Below are 19442 nucleotides of genomic sequence, written 5' to 3'. Positions count from 1 at the left end.
AACCTCAACTTCTCAACCAACTCACCTTTGACAAAGCCTCCACCACCTACCACTGGGGAGAGGAGAACCTTTTCAGTAAATGGTGCTGGGAAAACTGGCTGACCACATGCAGAAGATTGAAACCGGACCCCTATCTATCCCCATACACAAAAATTAACTCCAAATGAATAAGAGATCTAAATGTAAAACCTCAAACCATAAGAACCTTAGAAAATGAAGGACATACCATCATGGAAATTGGAACTGGCATCCTTTTCCTGAACAAAACTCGAAACCCACAGGCCATAAGGGATAAGATAGACAAGTGGGACCTCATTAAACGGACAAGCTTCTGCAAAGCCAGAGAAACCATCAAGAGAGCAGGTAGACAGTCCACAGACTGGAAAAAAGTATTTGCCAACTCCAGGTCTGACAAAGGCCTAACATCTTGGATCTACAAAGAACTCAAACGTGCTGAAAAGAAAAAAACGAACAACCCCATTACAAAGTGTGCAAAGGATATGAACAGACACTTCTCAAAAGGAGACATTGAGCGGCCAACAGATACATGAAGAAATGTTCAACATCACTAGTCATCAAGGAGATGCAAATTAAAACTACACTGAGATACCACCTAACTCCAGTCAGAATGGCCATTATCAATAACTCAAAAAATAACAGATGCTGGAGAGGATGTGGCAAAAAGGGAACACTTCTATACTGTTTCTGGCAGTGTATACTAGTACAACCTCTGTGGAAATCAGTGTGACGATTCCTAAAAGCTCTAAAAATCAACCTTCCATATGACCCTGCAATCCCCCTACTGGGAATATACCTGAAAGAACTCAGGTCACTCTATAAAGAGATACCTGCACACATATGTTTATTGTATCATTGTTCACAATACCAAGATCATGGAACCAACCATGCTATACATCAAAAGAGGACTGGGGTAAAAAAATGTGGTACATATACACAATGGAATATTACGCAGCTGTTAAAAAGAACAACATCATGGATTTCGCAGCATACTGGATGGAATTAGATTTTATAATACTGAGTGATCTCTCATAGAAACAAAGATCTGAGCATCACATGTTCTCACTCATAAGTGGACCTTGAACAACTACCATAATACTATATAAGAAAAGGATTGACAGAGGTGGGATATTATGGGGGGGGTACAGGGAGGGGAAGGGAGGTGGGATTAACAGTAGTAAATATCTGTCTGGGGAAAGGGGGGCACACCTCATTAACAAGGGTACCTGCACAATGAATATTTGTGTACCTAACCCTTAACTGTACCCCACAACTCTAAAATAAAAAATATATATTGTAAAAAGAAAATCTGCAACTTAAGCTGACATGCCATTGATTATAATACACCTTGATTTAAAAAATAAGTGAATTAAAATGTGCATCTTGGGATAAATAACATAGTCATTCAAAGGTTAATCACAAACAAATTGAGTCAAAGAAATACTTGAACAGCAAATGAGTGGCTAAATATAGTACATCATGATCACTGAATCTATGTATGATGCAGTAATAAGTAAATCACTTTTTGAAGTAGAATCAGATGTTCACGGTCAGCTTGAAATAGAATATGCAACCAATTCAAGAAGTAGTAGTTAACAATATAAATAATGCCTCCAGAAACCTATGCTATTAAGAGGAAAAAACAACTATACGTCAAGCAGCCATCTTTGTATATACTAGCAAGTGCATGAGCTCCCCTTATCTGCAGGGATATGTACAAGACCCCCCGGTGGGTGCATGAAATTGCAGGTAGTACCGAATCCTATAAGCATATACATGCTGTTTTTTAAAATCTCATAACTGAGAGGCCTCCGTGACTAATATTAGCATGTACAGCGGAATATGCTGGACAAAGGGATGATTCTTGTTTGGAGCAGTACACCGCAAGATTTCCTCGAGCTACTCAGAATGGCGTGCAACTCAAAAACTTGTGAATGATTTATTTCTGGAATTTTCCATTTAATATCTTCAAGCCAGGGTTGGCTGCGGAAAGTGAAATCGTGGATAAGGGTGATCCACTATATAAGAAGACATTTGTTTAAGATCTTACAGTTTCATAAACTGTGTTCTCATGTGCTATCACATGTAATTCCTATAAGAACTGTGTAGGGTGGGTATTTGTACTTGTGGTTTACAGCTAAGAAACGGGATTCTTGAACATTAAAAGACTTGGATGCAGGGCCTTCTGCCAACAACCACCTGAGTTGACTCAATCACTAGGGATTCCAACTGCATCCCCTGCTCTTGCAATAAACTCTGCTTCCATATAACTGGCAGCAGCATCTTGGAATGTTAAGTGTAGTAATGTTAGGAATACTTTTTTGCCTCCCTATCCCTCATAAAATAGATTTCAGGTGCTTCCATTGACAGCCCTTTTATTTTTCAAGTGCAGAAAATAAACATCCTTATTTGAAAATTTTCTACAAGGGTGGTTTGTCCAATAGTCCACAATACCTGAACCAGGTGTAGAACTCAGAGCTTTCTAAAGAATGGAACCTATTCAATTCCTATCAATAGATCAGATTCCCATTTCATTTATTGCAGGTGGTTGTTCTAGTTAAAGAGACTGTAATGAATAAAATATAATAACCTTGGCTTAAAATAAAGAAATACTTGGTTTGGGGTAGAATCCTGATGAGCTATGACTAATTTTTTGGCTTGACTGAAAGTGGGTCTAATTATGAATATTTTTTCAAGGGCAATGTAAAAAAAGAAATGGACCATTATTTGTGTAGCATCTCCGATAATTGTAATTAAATGGGCCTTTAACAACAGAGTCAGATCAATTATTCCCTTCCAGGGCATAATCACCTTCTCCAGAGCCACAATAAGGCAGGCAATTCTCGGTGGGGGGAATGTCTCACCCTTAAGGATGGGAATGGAAGGAGATGGGAAGGCTGGGGAGGATGGAGGAGGGGTGCGAGGGCAGGAAAAGAAAGGAAGTGGTGAGAATTTGCTTAGGGAACTTTTGGGGTTTTGTTTTCCCTTAAAATTAGAGAAAGTACCAAAGACTTGTACATCTTGTAAACCTTGAAATAAGGTACACCATAGTAATTTCATGGAAGATGGAGAGGTTTTTTTAAAATATGCAGGACATTTTCATAACTGTAAACTGAATTTAGATTTAAGAAGCTAAAATTAGGCCAGGCTTGGTAGCTCAGCCTGTAGTCCCAGCACTTTGGGAGGCCAAGGTGAGTGGATTGCCTAGGCCCACGGGTTCAAGACCCTCCTGGGCAACTTGGCAAGACCTCATCTCTACAATACATCAAAAATTAGCCAGGCGTGGTAGTGCGCGCCTGTAGTTCCAGCTACTTGGAAGGCTGAGACAGAAAGATTGCCGGAGCCCAGCAGGTTGAGGCTGCGGTGGCCAGGAGTGTGCCACTGCCCTCCAGTCTGAGTGACAGATTGAGACTCCAACTCAAAAAAAAAGAAAGAAAGAAAGAAAGAAACTAAAATTGACAATCAGTGAATAATAGTGCTATTTCCCCAAGAGTCTCCCCTCTCTCCCTCATTATCTCTTTCAAACTGGGATAAGGAAGAGCCTATGACTAAAATATCCTCAACCTTCATGTCTGTGCCCCTGAGTTAATCTCCTAGAGTACTTTATTTATGAGACTGGATGCTTTCAAAGGTTTTTTTATGACTCTAAAATATATGGTTTTTATGAGCATGACAGTTCAAACTCACGTAGGACAGGTAGAAGAACTGAGTAGTTTCTCAATTTATCTTACTTTTTTTTTTTTAAGAGCTGACATATTGCTGTGTTGCCCAGGCTGCTGTCAAACTCCTGGGTTCAAGTGATCCTCCTGCCTCGGCCTCCCAAGTAGCTGGGACTGCAGGTGCACAGCACAGCAACTGTCTCTGTTTTACATTTTAGAAATGTACAGACATTTCTCACTAGCATGTAGTTTTATTTCTGTCGGGAGGAATTCAAGAAGTATCTGAGAAGGTGATTTTTAATCAATCAGCTGTGTTAGCCGAGATTTATTTACTCATTTAAAAGATATTTCACAGAGTGACTTCTGCTTTATGCCAAGCTTTGTGCTAGGTGAGGGAATACAAAGATGATGAAGAATGATCCCAGTTTGTTAGGAAATCGAGACTCTTAATATATTTTGGTAAGTGTTTAATAGGGTTATCTAGAAGGTCTCTAGGAACACAGCCGAGAGAGTAAGTACATTTACCTTGGAGAAACTGGAAATTATGAAAAATTTGTCCACGAGGCAGTGACACGACTTGAATCTTAAACAATGTTAAACTATGGAAAAGATGGGGATGGGTAAATGTAACAGGAATTTCATAATGGATAGTTCTGGAAACTTAGGAGGGAAAGCAGGTTGCTTATTTGGGGGAGATTTAGGGACAAAGGGAAATCAATATGTATATATTTCTATTTTTATTAATAGAAAAACGATAAATAGTATATAAATTTATAAATTGGACTTTTTTTCAAGCATTCTCAGACTTAATGTCCCTAACTACTTAGGTGAAAAATTTGAGGAAAGTCTTTCCCAAAACCTGTGTAATTATTCTTAGAGAAAGACTGTTAACTTTGAAAGGAGATGCCAATTTATTGAGCAAATTGAAAATAATGATAAGCCAGGCTCGGTGGCTCAGCCTATAATCCCGCACCTTTGGGAGGCTGAGGTGAGTGGATTGTTCGTGATCCGCCTGGGCAACTTGGTGAGACCTCATCTCTACAATAAATCAAAAATTAGCCGGGCATGGTATTGCGTGCCTCTAGTTCCAGCTACTTGGAAGGCTGAGGTGGAAGGATTGCCGGAGCCCAGCCTCGAGACTGCGGTGCGGTGGCCGGGAGCAGCCACTGCACTCCAATCTGGGTGACAGAGTGAGACTCCAACTCAAAAAAAAAAAAAAAAGAAAAGAATGATAGCCAGATGTACAAGTATGGTAAACATAGAGCTATTTTGAATACATTCTGACCCTTTTTGGCTTGAACTTTTTGTATTGAGAAGTGTTTCAGCAGCATCTTAAGACTGCTTGTGGGTTCAGTTCCTTTTCTGTTAGTTCCAGGCTTCAGGATACTTGCAACAGTGCTGTGACTCTAACAATTGGGTGCCACGTGCTGGGGGTGACGGACTGGCTTGCAGCCAATGGGGACATTCATTAATCTATAGGCCATCATTACAAATAACATTTGCTTTCTGATTTTCCACAATTGTTATGTGGTTTTCAGTGGTGGAGCAGTAGAAAAAAGGGATTGAATATTATCCACACAGCTATTTCTTAGCTGCATTCTCACTTTTTAAGCCTGAGCTTTCTGCCTCTTTATCTAGTCAGTTGACTGCCTTCACCAGTTCATTCCAATCATCCTAGTTTTTTGCTTCTTGGTTTTTTGATCTTAGCCACTAGGCTGAGAGGCAGTGGGCCACGACTGAGAATTTTTCCCTCTGAAAAAAATGGGGGGACAGCATGGGTATATTTGGCCATAGCAGGATTTATAATAGCAGAATGCCAGCCTATCCAGTTTCAAATATGGAATGATTTGACAATAGGCCTCATCAGCCGAACTGAGTATCTTTGTATACAGTATGTAGTATTCTAAGTGTGGAATTCTTTAGTTCTCTACTTTACTTACAAATTTGCAACCACAAGATTTTACTTTCAGACGTTTTAAGAAAACGTTTGAATAAATGAAGAGCCCGGAGGGAAGGCCACATTGTCATTCTTCAAAAATTTAATTGAAATGTTGAATACAATTCCAATAAAAACTGAGATGAAACAGGTGAGTGTAAGTAATGCATTTTTGAAAAACAAGAACAGCAAAGGAGACTTGCACTACTAAAACTCACCTCAAAGCTAGAATAACTAAAACTAGAGCATTATGAAAGAACAGAAAAATAAGATAATAAACAGACTATGATTCTGGAATCCGAACCTGGTAAGTAGGTACAGGCTGTCCGGTGGCTTTATCCCTTACCTCAATCAGCCATTGGGTGGGAATGCCACAGAAAGAACATGAGCTTGGACGAAGCAGCGTCCAACGGGCTGACACCTGCAAACTATCTCCTGATGACCCTCTCATAATTAGAGCAACAGGACTTTCCTTGAAGGGGCAGGTGAATGGCTCATCTTGTGTCCCTTGCAGCCTCCAAATCCAGTTGTTTGTGTATTTGCACACTACATACTTGTAGGTGTTAATTTTAACACCTGGAGGTGTTAAGCACTTCCAGACAAAGCAGAGGCTATGTCATTCCTTGGACCTTGGTGATGGGGCAAGATTCAGAGTCGCAGAAGCAGCACCACTCCGAAGGCTTTGGCAAAGTGCATATTCTTCCCCAGCAGTGGGCTGTTGCTGAGCTGTAGACTAGTGGTCTTAAGAAAAAACTTGAGTTGGGGAGGTGGTGAAGGTGAAAATGAGGGTTGTATTATGTATGTATGTGTGGTGTCTGCTTCTCTTCTAGGTTCTTAATCCACCCTTGTGCTGACGTTTGAAGGTAGAAGACTCTTGTCCATTTATCTTGCCTTCTGTTAGCAGGGTCATATGGCAGGGTGATGGGCTGTGGGAAGGGGTAAGATGCTTAGATTTACTTTCCCAGTTCCTAAGGAAGCCGGCCTCCAACCTCAGTGTCTTAGAACACCCTTAACAATTCTCATCTGATTGCCTGGGCCCAGAGAGGCAGGTCCTGTCCTTTTGTAGGGCAGGGTCTCACTCTGACCCATAGGCTAGAGTGCAGTGGCACAATTATGGCATCGTGGCTCACCACAGCGTCAACCTCCTGGGCTCAGGTGATCCTTCTGCCTAAGCCTCCCGAGTAGCTGGGACTACAAGCATGTGCCACCATACCCAGCTAATTTTTTGACTTTTTGTGGAGATGAGGAGTCTCACTACATTGCCTAGGCTGGTCTCAAACACCTGAGCTCAAGCAGTCCTCTTGCCTCAGCTTCCTAAAGTGCTGGGATTATGGGCGTGAGACCCTGTGCCTAGCCTAATTCCTGTCCCATTTTTATATATGCATTGCTGTTCTATAGTCACACAACTTGATGGTGACGGTGGAGGCGATTCATGGAATGCTCAAAGCCCATCTATGGGTCCATGCATGGGTCAAAAGCATGCATGGACCATAATTCTCAGAAAGGAAATGTAAGGGGCATCTGGAGGAAGTTTTCTCACTCTGAAAAGGACATATCACAGAGGCGTGCCATTTCTGCCTCTGCACGTTGTTGTCTGCATGTGAAGCATGGAACAGAAGTGGGCCTCTTGAAACTAGGTGAGGAGGGCGGAAAGGTCCCAGATCATTCATGACATTGTTGAACTGAACAAACAGAGCCAAGTCTTGTCTTCTTGAAGCTTAATTCCAACTGGATGATATATTAGAAGATAGTGCAATGGAATAAAATAAAGCAGGGAAGGGGATGAGGAGTGCTGGGGGAGGGGTGATTGCATTTATTGAAGGATGGGCAAGGCAGGCTTCTTTGAAAGAGCAGAGACAAGGGATACATATGGAAGCACATTCCCAACAGAGGAAACAGTACAAAAGCCCTTCCAACCTCCAAATCCAGTTGTTTGTGTATTTGCACACTACATGCTGTGTTTAAAGAACTGCTAGAGGCCATTGTGGTTTGAACCAAGGAGCAACGGATAGCGTAGTTGGGGATGAGCTCAGAGAAGTATGAGGCTGATACCAAAGACTTTTGGCTCTTACTCTGAATGAGAAGGAAATCACTGGAGGTTTACAAGGAGACGGGTGACCATGGTCTGACCTGTGTTAAAAAAGAAAAAGCTGCAGCAGTGCATGCCTATAGTCTGTATGCCTATAGCAACGGGAGAGGCTGAGTGTGGTGGGAGATTGCTTGAGGACAGGAGTTCGAGACCAGCCTGGGCAACATTGTGAGATCCGGTCTCCTAAAAAAAAGATTCACAACAGAGATAGTGGAGAAAAGTTGTTCTTGTTTTTATTTTTGTTTTACTCTGTTTTAAGAGGTGTTAACTGGATTAGAACATGATGCTGGGTAATTCAGGTAGAAGTTCAAAATTTTTAACTAGCTAGAAAAATTTGCACCAGAAGCCATTTTGCTTATCCTAATGTGAATACAAAGAAAGAGAGAGAAAGAGCTTACTTGGGGGTTTATTATTAAATCACATTCTTTCCAAAAGTGTCACTGAATCTTTTTAGCAGAGTGCCTATACAAGACTCTACAATGCCAGTACATTCACCAAATCCTGTGGGATATAAAGGAGTGAATTTGGTTCAGGGATTGTGAGGTGGCTTTTATTATTAGAGAGAAATTTTTCTAAATGTCAGAACATAGTGCTAGTGTGGAAAAATACTTCACTTTTCAAAATAAATAGGTCAATTTATCTTGTGTTATTCTTGAATAAAGTTTTTCATTTAATAAAAGGTATCCTTTAGCCTTTTGTTTTGGGGCTTTTTTCCTTGTGAATCTGTGGCCGTAATAAAGTCAGCATTCTTTACTTACTAGTGGTAAATTCTGTGAACTGTTTATAGTGGACATGTTGGACCAACTACTGTGAAATCACTGACTCTCCAGTGCCTGAATGCATGTATAAATCATTTATATTGGAACAGTAAGTACACCTTTAACACCAAATAAGGTATTTTCTAGGTCAATTCTTCTCTCCAGTTTATTCATGGATTTCCACCTAGGGTCAATACTTTTCATTGAGTCTAACTAAGAATCAAATCTCTCATGAACCAGCTCTTTAGTTTTAGACAGAAATCCTTTTAGATCAAGAATGGATACTTCCTATGAGGATTAATCCTGCAAGCTCTGTGATGAGCTGACATTGACTTCGACTGAGGAAAGATTTATTTTTGGAAGCAGGATTTTCAGATTCTTTTGAGTTTTCAGTAAGTTCTAAGGAATAAGCATTCCTAGGCTACTGGACTTCATTAAGTAAATTGAGAGTGGAGATGGTTGAGGAGAAAAAGGAGAGACCAGCATTTATGGAGTGTTCTCTGTGTGCCAGCAGGTATCTTGTGAGCCTCACGTCATAAGTTGGATAGAAGTACCTTCATTTTCACGAGGGGATGCTGAGGCTCAAAGAGGATGTGTGACTTGCTCAAAGTCATTTCGCAAATAAGTATGGAGATAAAATCGGTACCCACATCTATATGACCTCAAAGCCATGCTATCCCTTCAAAGAGGCCGACTAGGGAAGGCAGAAATAAACTTTATACATTACTTCAGATGAGTTTGGTTGCTCCAGGGTCTCATTTCTGAAGTTATTGTTTTCGTCTGCACTCTTGGGACCTTAATCGTCCTGTACGAAGTGGAGCACTAAGGTCTTTCTTGTGTCACTTTATTACTGTGCATTCTGTGTGGATTTTAAAACATATTAACTATTAAGCAAACTCCCAAATTACAATAAGATCACAATCATTTTATTTCTATCTTAATAAGGTAGACTTTTTGTTTTAATATATTGCACTTTAAAATACTTTATAACATAAAGACTTCTTCCTGAGATTACAAAGCATCACTTTATAACTAAAGCCACAAAGCCTGTGTTATTTAAAGATAATGTAACATAGTTATATGAATCATGTTTTATTGTACCTAAGGGTCTGAAAAGTAGTTATTATTGATTTGCAAAAGAAGTGATTAAGGAACACTCAGCCAGCTCCCTGTAATGACATTGGAATTTTTATTGCAGAACTATTATGTTGACTCTGTGTCATCTCTGAGATGGTCTCGTGATTGCTTAAAATCATTCTTGTCTAAATTTCATACCAAAATAGCGGGGAGGGAAGAGTTTGAAAGGATAATGTTATCAAATGCTTCGATCCTAATTACTATGTATTAATTATTCCTGTCTCTCCCATTTGTGTTTTCCCTTAGAAGAAAAATTCAAAGTGGAGACAAGAACCATTGCTGTTGACTTTACATCAGAAGATATTTATGAGAAAATTAAAACAGGCTTGACTGGTCTTGAAATTGGCGTTTTAGGTTTGTATTTTTGCCACATTTATAGACTCTTCTAATATTTATTATTTGACTTTTACAATGACTTTATATTTTTTCTGTGGTTGGTGGTGTTTAGTGGTAAAATGACCAGTGAGAAGAAAACTGTATTATTGACCATTAATGATCATTTCATTGATTATTAAATATTAATCTATATATATGTTTGAATCTTTGTGTTTTTAGTTGTATATTAGTGACACACAATTTTTATTCTTTTCCCTGCCTCCTTTATTTTCACTCTCATTCTGTCTGTATATACTTAGACATTCAGTTACTCCTCAGTATTTATGAAGGTCTGGTTCCAGGATCCCCATGAATACTAAATCTGCAAATGCTCAAGTCCCTTATATAAGATGGTGTAGTATTTGCGTGTAAGTTCTGTATATCCTCCCATATACTTTAAATCATCTCTAGATTACTTATAATATAGAATACAATGCTTGCGTATCACTTTATTTGCATGGATTTAATGTAGTATTATATGTGTGGCAAATTCAAGTTTTGCTTTTGGAAGCTGTGTGGATTTTTTTTCCCCCCAATATTTTTGATCTGCTATTTTTGAATCCATGGATGCAGAATCCAAGGCTATTGGGGACTGACTGTAGTTATATCGTAATGATCCTTTAAGGTGGGTGGTGTTGACACATTTGCATACAGTTGAGGAAATGAAGGCTTAGAAAAGTGTGCTCAACCTTTTGTTCATTATTGCCTCCCTGAGGAGACTTTTTAGAGATTTTTTCCCGCTATCTAACTCCCATGAAATTATAATGCCACAGATACACAGTACAACTGTTTATGTACTGATGTATATCTGTGCTTTATTTCAAAAAAAGAATAAGACTCCCCTTCTCCCACCAAATTTCATCCCATTTGTGGTACTATGCCCCAGTTGAAAATGCAGTTTAGAGAGATTAGTGATTTGCCTAAAGTCATTCAAAGATTGGGTGGTGCAGCTGGGATTCAGTCTTCTATATTTTTCTAAATCTACTACTCGTGTTTGTTATGCCTTAGCTACCTTGCTGTTATTACTAAAGACAGATAGTAATAATGCTGAGATAATCAGAATATTGAACTTAGTTATAGAAAAGGATCACCAGAAGATTGTGTGGGGAAAAAATGGGCTTTGATAAATTTCTCACCATTCTTTGAGAGTCATTTCTAAGAAGAGGCAGGACATCTAGTTCAGAAAAACTTCACTTTATCATCAAATCTGAAAATGAAATCCCACTGCTGAAAATGGTGGATACCTCCTAATTGCCATAGTTTTATTTATCGGGCTATAACAGGAAGATTAATGAAGATAATTTTAAAAATATTTTCTAACATTTCTTTAGTCATAAAGTCCCTACTTCCCTTCCTCATTCTATTAAAGAATGGTCTTTTATGTAATTTCTAGAAAAGGCAATTTTAAAAAATCAAACAAGTATAGCCCCACGTAGCACCATTGGACCTGGGGTTAACCCTGGCTTTGACATACTATCCTTTCTCATGCCCTGCCTGGTCCATAACACAAATCATCATGCTCCGTATACCCACATCACTGCTCTCTCACTTATAGGAAAATGCGTAGGCAAAAGACAAATGAAAACACAGGTCCAGTTTTTGCCTTTTTGACTATGTGTTATTCTATTTATACATGTATTCCCAGGAGTCTTTCACAAATTCCTCTTCCTTAGCCTAGATCTGGAATACATAAAGTACCAGTGACATCTGTAACACCAGAACTCCCAGTTTTATAAAACAAATTCTACTAGACCTAAGAACAAAGATAGACAGCAATACAGAAACAGTGAGAGATTCCGACACTTCACTGACAACGATAGACAGCTCATAAAGGGAAGAAAGAAAGTCAACAAAGAAACGTGGGAGTTAAACTCGGCCCTAGAGAAGATAGACCTAATACATCGACAGAACATTCTTCCCCAAAACTACAGAAAATACATTTTTCTCATCTGCACATGGAATATTCTCCAAGATAGACCATATGATCAGCCACAAATCAAGTCTCTGTAAATTGAGAAAAATCAAAATCATATCAAGCACCTTCTTAGACCACAGTAGAATAAAACTAGAAATCAGCTCCAAGAAGAACTTTTAAAGTCAAAGCAAATACATGGAAATTAAATAGTCTGCTCCTTAATGATCTTTGAGTTGACAATGAAGTCAAGATAGAATTCCTGGAAATGAATGACAACAACACAAGTTATCATAACCACTGGGACACAGCAACAGCTATTCTCAGGAGGAAATGTATGGCACTTGCCAACTTTAAAATGACTGTAAGATCATCTCCTGACAGCCTAACATCATACCTCAAGGAACTAGAAAAATAGGAATAAGCCAAACCCAAAGCTAACTGAAGGAAAGAAATAACAAAGATCAGAGCAGAACTAAGCGTAATTGGGGAAAAAAAGGATAGCAAAACAAAAAATTGGTTATTTGAAAGGATAAATGAAATTGATAGGTCACTAGCTAGATTAATTAAGAAAAGAGGAGAGAAATTCAAATTAGCTAAATCAGAGGTGAAAGTGGAAACATTACAACTGATAGCACTGAAATTAAAAAAAAAACCATCCAGGATTATTATGAACACTTCTGTGCAAACAAACTAGACAATCTAGAAAACATGAATGGATTTTAGGAAACATACAATTCCCCAACCTTGAATCAGGAAGAAATAGAAACTCCAAACACACCAATAACAAATAGCAAGATTGAAACAGTAATTAAAAATCTCCCAATGAAAAAATATCCAGACCTTTTGTACTCACAACTGAATTCTACTAGATTTTCAAAGAAGAACTGGTACCAATTTTACTGAAGCGCTTCTGTAATGTTGAAAAGAGGGAATTCTCCCTAACTCGTTCTACAAAGCTGGTAACACCCTAATTCCAAAACCATGAAAAGACACAACAACAAAAGAAAACTATAGACCGATATCCCTGATGAACGTGGATGCAAAAATCTTCAACAAAATATTAGTAAACTGAGTCCGATAGTACATTTTTTAAAAAAGAAAAAAATCCACCACAATCAAGTGGGTTTTGTCCCAGGGATGCAAGGATAGTTTATCATACACAAGTCAATAAATATGATAACTACATAAACAATTAAAAACACAAATTATATGGTCATTTCAATAGACACAGAAAAAGCATTTGATAAAACCAGCATCCTTTCATGATAAAAATTCTCAGCAAAATAGGCATAGAAGGGTAATTCCTCAAAATAATAAATTCCATTTATGACAAACTCGCAACCAATATAATCCTGAATGGAGAAAAGTTTAACACATTCTCCCCCAGAAATGGAACAAGTCGAGGATGCCCATTTTCTTTTTTGTTTTTTGTTTTTTTTTTGCAGAAATTATTTATTTCACACTCCATTCTGATGAACTCAAGATGACAAATCTTGCCATACAGAATGACTGCAGTTATTATAGAAGAGCACTGAGTCATATGAAAATTAATGTACCAACAGAAGGAGAAAATTAAATAAATAATGAGTTGGCAAATAAAATGTCTTTGTTTTATGCTGAGGCAACTTCAATGCTGAAAGCCTTGAGTGATGCCACAACAAAATTTGTATCAGAGAATAAAAGGATGCCCATTTTCAATAGTACTGGAATGTAGCCAGAGCAATCAGGCAAGAGAAAGAAATAAAGGGTATCCAATTTGGAAAAGAAGAAATCAAACTATCTCTGTAAGCTTATGCCTAGAAAACCCTAAAGCTTCCACCAAAAGACTTCTGAGCTTGATAAATGAATCAGTAAAGTCTTAGGATACAAAATTAACACACACAAATCATTAGCACTACTATACACCAATAGTGACCAAGCTGAGAATCAAATCAAGAATTCAAATTCATTTATAATAGCTGCCAAAAATTAAAATACCTAGGAATATATTTAACCAAACATCTTGACTTTCTTTGAACAGCCAAATCAGTAGACATGACTTACTAGTCAGTGTAGACACTGCCATGGTTCATCTTAACTCCCTTTCCAACTAGTAATGGTCTAGGGAATGGAGACTGGCTTAGGCAGGAAGGAAGATCAAGAAAACCTAATGGGAGGAGACTGGGGAAAGTCTTACTTGTCTTGAACTTATGTTCTTGAAGAATGACTTGTTTCAGAAGCAGTTCAGTTGCTTACAGTTGCTCTCAGTGTTGTATACATTTAAGCTGCTTTTCGCTGGGTGATCTTGAAACTATAGATGCTCTAGGACTGTGGCAGTGGAAATGGCAAATGTTGGGCATCAAGTTGCCACTGGTTATACAAGGCACTCTTTAGCTGTTCTTTCCTGACCCAGTATATGGAAAGGCTTCAATTTGAGTTTAGGCATGATAGACCCACTAAGCAAAAGAGTACAGGGCACGTGATCCCCAAGCACTTGTCCCCTATTTCTAGATCTAAGAGTTTGTGTCAGTACATAAGCACTGGTATTTAGCCATAAGAATTGATATTTTCCCAGGCCTCATATGCTAATGGAACCATTGGGGGGGGGTTGTTTTTTGTTTTTTTGAGTCGGAGTCTCATACTGTTGCCCAGGCTGGAGTGCAGTGGCATGCTCACTGCCACCACAATCTCGACCTGCTGGGCTCGGCAATCCTTCTGCCTCAGCCTTCCAAGTAGCTGGACTTACAGGCGTGCACTACCACATCCGGCTTATTTTTTGATTTATTGTAGAGATGAGGTCGCACCAAGTTGCCCGAGCTGGTCTCAAACCCCTGAGCTCAGGCAATCCTCTCGCCTTGGCCTCCCAGAGTGCTGGGATGACAGGCTTGAGCCACTGCGCCTGGCTGAACCATTGTTTTTGTAGTCTAGCTCCTTCATAAATTGCTGAGTTAGCAACTTGTATCCCTCTTCATTTATTTATTTATTCATTAATTCATCAATCAATGAACTAGTGCTACAACAATGAGCAAGAAGGCTATACTACATTATTTATGTAGCATACTGTTCTAATAGGAAAGTCAACACTGAACAAAATCGTTATCGGTGGGATAAGTGTTTTGAAAAGGAAAGGACAGAGTGTAGTAAGAGTGTAAAGGGAAAGGGAGAGTTGATACAGGGAGAGATAATGGTGACTTGGCCTAGCCAGTGGGGTAGGAAAAAAGGAGAGTCCACAAAAACTTAGGAAGTAGATGAAGCAGGACTTTGTGAGAAATCACAAGTGGGATGAAGGAAAAGGGAGAATGTATGGATGACATTCAGGTTTCTGACTTGAGCCTCAGGAGTGCCATGTATGAAAATGGGCACTCCTTGAGAAGGAGCCTTTTGGGGAGTGAGAATCATTTAGGCTTGAGGTTCCTCCAGGATGTCCAAGTGGGGTTGTTAAGTTGATAGTTGGGTGTGTGTGTGTGTCTAGGTTTCAGCAGAGCTCTGAACTCGAGAAAGAGTTTTCATCTATGAGTACTAATCTTACTGAAGCAGTGAGACTGGAGATCATCCAAGAAGGATAAAGAGAATAAGAGAAAATTGCAGAGAGAGTTCTTTTGAGTTTTCTTCCCTCTTATCAAGAGCTTCCTGGAAATGGATAACATGTAAGAGGGATAGTTTTTTGCATGAGTTCAGCACTGTCTGATAGAAATATAACACAAGCCTCATAGTAATTTTAGCTTTCTAATAGCCACATTTCTAAAAATTAGAAAGAAAAATGTAAAGTTAATTTTAATACATTTTTATCCCGTATATCCAAAGTATTATTTCAGCAGATTTTATTGCAACTAGTGATGATAAAAAGAAAAATAAATCACCGGTACACCCCATTTATTTGAATAGCATAAGCACCAAACTACAGTCAGTGTATAGTAAAGAAAATTAGTATTGTTAGAATTACAAAGGAAAATGCTAAAGCCCTTTGTCGTGAAAGAAACATTATTTTCAATTAGATAAGTAGAGAGAAAACAGCCATGAATTGTGTGAATTTATACTGAAAAGTCACCATAACTTGATGAGACTATAAATGCTTAAGATTGAGAAGGTAGATTCTTAACCCTGTTATGTAAAAAAGTTTGCTGTCTTCTTTCAGGCAAATGCCAAGAAGCACAGATTTCAGAAAGCTTATAAAACTTCAACTGTTTACAGAATATGACATCCTTACTGCTTTGAGTAAGCAAACAATTGGTTAACAAAATGTGATTACTATGATGCTTACTTGATTCCTCAGAAGAGACTTTCGTGTGTGCTCCAAATTGGCTTGGAGGACTTGCACAATACATCGCAGGGAGGCATACTTTACCAAGGCCAGAGGAGCAGCCTTGGATCTGAAGTATGCTACAGACAATACTTTTTTCAAATTCCACTACTATGACTTTTTAACTTTTCAAAAAGCATGAGACTTTTTATTCTAGATGAATAATGAAAGGTCTTCTTGAAAGATTATAGTCACTTAGTTTGTGATCCATTTAAAATTATTCAAGCTTCTAATGTATTCTAGATAAGAATTTCCCCATGCCAAATGGCTGTCAAGGTCTCCTCTACCCGTAGTGTCATGGTATATATGAATTGTAGAATCAAGAGAATTAGTTGGTACAAGGTGAACTGTGTTGCCATGCTGGCTTAGTATATTTGTCATTCACCAATTTTTTTGGGTCCTGTCCATACATTTTGCTCATAATTGTAAGAGATCTTTTTTTAACAACAACATCTATAGATAATAAAAGTCTGTTAATTGCAAAGAATCACTGATTGCCAAAGCTGAAATAGAGCGGATTCTCTTTTTTTCCCTATGCTCTTATAAGTGAGCACTTGTTCCACAAATGTACTTGGTGAGTTATTTTTTAATTAGTGTCCTTCTCTTTTAAGCTGAATGGAAACTCTTTGTTATCCTTGCCTCTGCAACCACTTTCCTCATTAAGCATTATGGATTTGGGGGAGCAGTTGTGTTCCATTTTTCTCCCCTAAAGCCTAGTGTTTCCTAGAATGTTCTGGGATAGATAATAGTTGAATATAAACATTATATTTACTAATCTTAAAGAGTTTTATCAGAACTATCCATCAGAGTTAAGATCAGTCAACTCTGCCTCTATGTATACTTAAGTTTTCAAAGTTTCTTGACAAAAGAGCCCAGAATATTATTAGCTACTTAGGGAAAGGACTAGTTAGCTTCCAAATGGCAAACTCCTAGTTAATTAGTTTGGGATGCAGAGATGCCTTCCTTAGAGTTCAGTCCCAAAGAATCAAAGAAAGAGAAATAGATACAGGCCTAGGAGAGAGAACCAAAAGGCCACAGGCACTGTGCTGAGGAAAACTTACCTGGGATTGCTTGGAAGGAAGGGAAATTGCACATAAGGGAAGTTATGCAGCTTCCCGGTCCCTGTTGATTAAGAAAGTTACAAATAGAAGATTCTTACTCTCTCAGAGTGTTTAGAAATATTAGTTTTAAATTGTCTTCTTTTGAAATGCAAATACCTCTGAAAGGACCAGTGATATCTGTCATTTAATTCCTATTGGGATTAGGGTATTCAGTTTATTACCTGTCTACTTCTTGCTAGATCAGTCGCTCTTAAGGAAATTGACATCTTAGTTAGTAAAAGACATGGACAAGTCATTTTGAAATGGAGAAAGACTGACTTAAAGAGGAAAGCAATGGTAGGTTGCTGATCAGTGGAATGCTGAGATGGGGAAGAGCAGAAGGGCAAACTGAAGTTAGTTGAGAGAGCACCAAAAATAAACTTCATGTACTTGGAGATATTACCTGTCCCCTCCCCCTTTCCTGCGTCTGTAGTGTAAAAATCTCAGGCTTAAGAAAGAGCAGAGGCTGGTATAGGAAAGACTTATAGGTGTGTGATAGGATGATAATTTGGGGAGGGTGTGGAGTTTTCTCTGTTATGCCAGGATAGGACTTTTGTGCCTTCTAAGGGTTTAGGACACTTGCAAAACTTGCCTTTTGTAATGCTGCCACAAAGTTTAGCTGCTAACCACCCAAAGTTAGCGTAGACTTCACAGGTTCAGAGACAGTCCCTGGCAGGACTGTTCTCACTTCAGCTGCCAGCCATAAGTTTGGGGGTCCTCATACCACCTGTACTTCTAACCAACTGACTGCATATTTTATGTCCCCGCTCAAGTTCAATATTAGCTAAAATGATTAAGAAAACTCAAGAAAGCACTATACTCATGATCATGGTTTTGTTATGAAAGACAAAAATCAGAATTGGCCGAATGGGAGGTTCCTGAACACAAATTCTAGGCTCTCTGCTTGTAGGGTCAGGACACTTAACTTTCCTGGTACATCCATGTGTTTACCACCAGGATACTCTACCGGGCTTCAGTGTCTAGAGTTTTTCATCGGGGTTTTATGTCAGCATGACTGCGTGAATCACTGGCCATGTGATTTAACTCAATCTCCAGTCTTCCTCCTTTTTCTGGAGGTCAGACTGGCTCAAAGCCCCAGCCCTCAAGTCACATAGTTGACCATTCTGGTGACCAACTCCCATCTGGTGTCATCTTGAGTCCACAAGTGGGTATGTATCCAGATGAAAGGACAGCATATTAAAGAGATATCTGCACTCTTATGTTTACTGCAGTAGTATTCACAATAACCAAAATAAGGGTTCATCAATGGATGAATAGATCTTTTTAAATGGCGTCTATGTACACAGTGGAATGCTACTCAGCCATAAGAAAGAATGAAACCCTGTCATTTGCAGCAACGTAGATGAAACCTGTGGTCATTTTGTTAAGTGAAATAAGCCAAGCACAGAAAGACAAATATCACACACTCTCACTCATTTGTGGGAGCTAAAAAAGTTGATCGCAGGAAAATAGAGAGTAGATTGGTAGTCGCCAGAGGTTGGGAAGGGTAGAAGAGCAGGGATGAGGAAAGGTTGAATAATGAGTACAAATATAAACTTAGATTGATGAAATAAGACCCAATGTTCGATCAGTAGGGTAAATCTAGTTAACATTAACCAGTTGTACATTTAAATAGCTAGAAGAGAATAATTTGGATGTACCTAGTGTAAAGAAAGAATAAATATTTAATGTGATGGCCATCCCAGTTACTCTGATTTGATCATATGAATGTATCAAATTATTACATGTACACCTCAAATAGGTACATCTAAATAAGTCAATTTTTCTAAGTAAAAAAAAAAGAGATACAGGTGTGATTCAAGGGCCCACCATGAATAACAAAGAGACTCCTAGCACTCAGGATATCCTAATGGTTCAGAACCTCCATTCCATTAACAAAGACAGGGCACATTTAAAAAAAAATTTTACCAAACCGTCTCTGTCCTATTTGTTGATTGATTAATTCAGTCATATACTAATTCAAAACAAATATTGTTTCTGCTTTTATGGAGGTTGGCCACTGAGCAAGTAGTGGGAATATGCTGCACATAATGAAAGAGTATGTTATTGAGAAAGCTGAGGTGTCACAGACGGTCTCCCTGAGAAAAGAATATTTAAATTGAAACTGGGAAAAGAGATGTGGGGAGGGTTTCCAGGTAGGAAAAAGCAGCAGGTA

General features: G+C 38.7%; 1 protein-coding gene across 1 annotated transcript in view; it reads left to right on the top strand.

Moving 5' to 3' along the window:
• HSD17B12 (hydroxysteroid 17-beta dehydrogenase 12) overlaps positions 1-19442 on the top strand; it is a 176906-nt gene that overhangs the window by 106775 nt on the left and 50689 nt on the right. The window contains exon 7 of the mRNA XM_008065727.2: positions 9844-9951. Within this exon, the coding sequence (XP_008063918.2) occupies positions 9844-9951 (108 nt within the window). The remainder of the gene's footprint in view (positions 1-9843; positions 9952-19442) is intronic.

The sequence above is a fragment of the Carlito syrichta genome, unplaced genomic scaffold, assembly GCF_000164805.1.
Source record: "Carlito syrichta isolate Samal-C Ts95f unplaced genomic scaffold, Tarsius_syrichta-2.0.1 Scaffold308800, whole genome shotgun sequence".
Lineage (NCBI taxonomy): Eukaryota > Metazoa > Chordata > Mammalia > Primates > Tarsiidae > Carlito > Carlito syrichta.
This window is presented reverse-complemented; position numbering and strand designations above follow the sequence as displayed.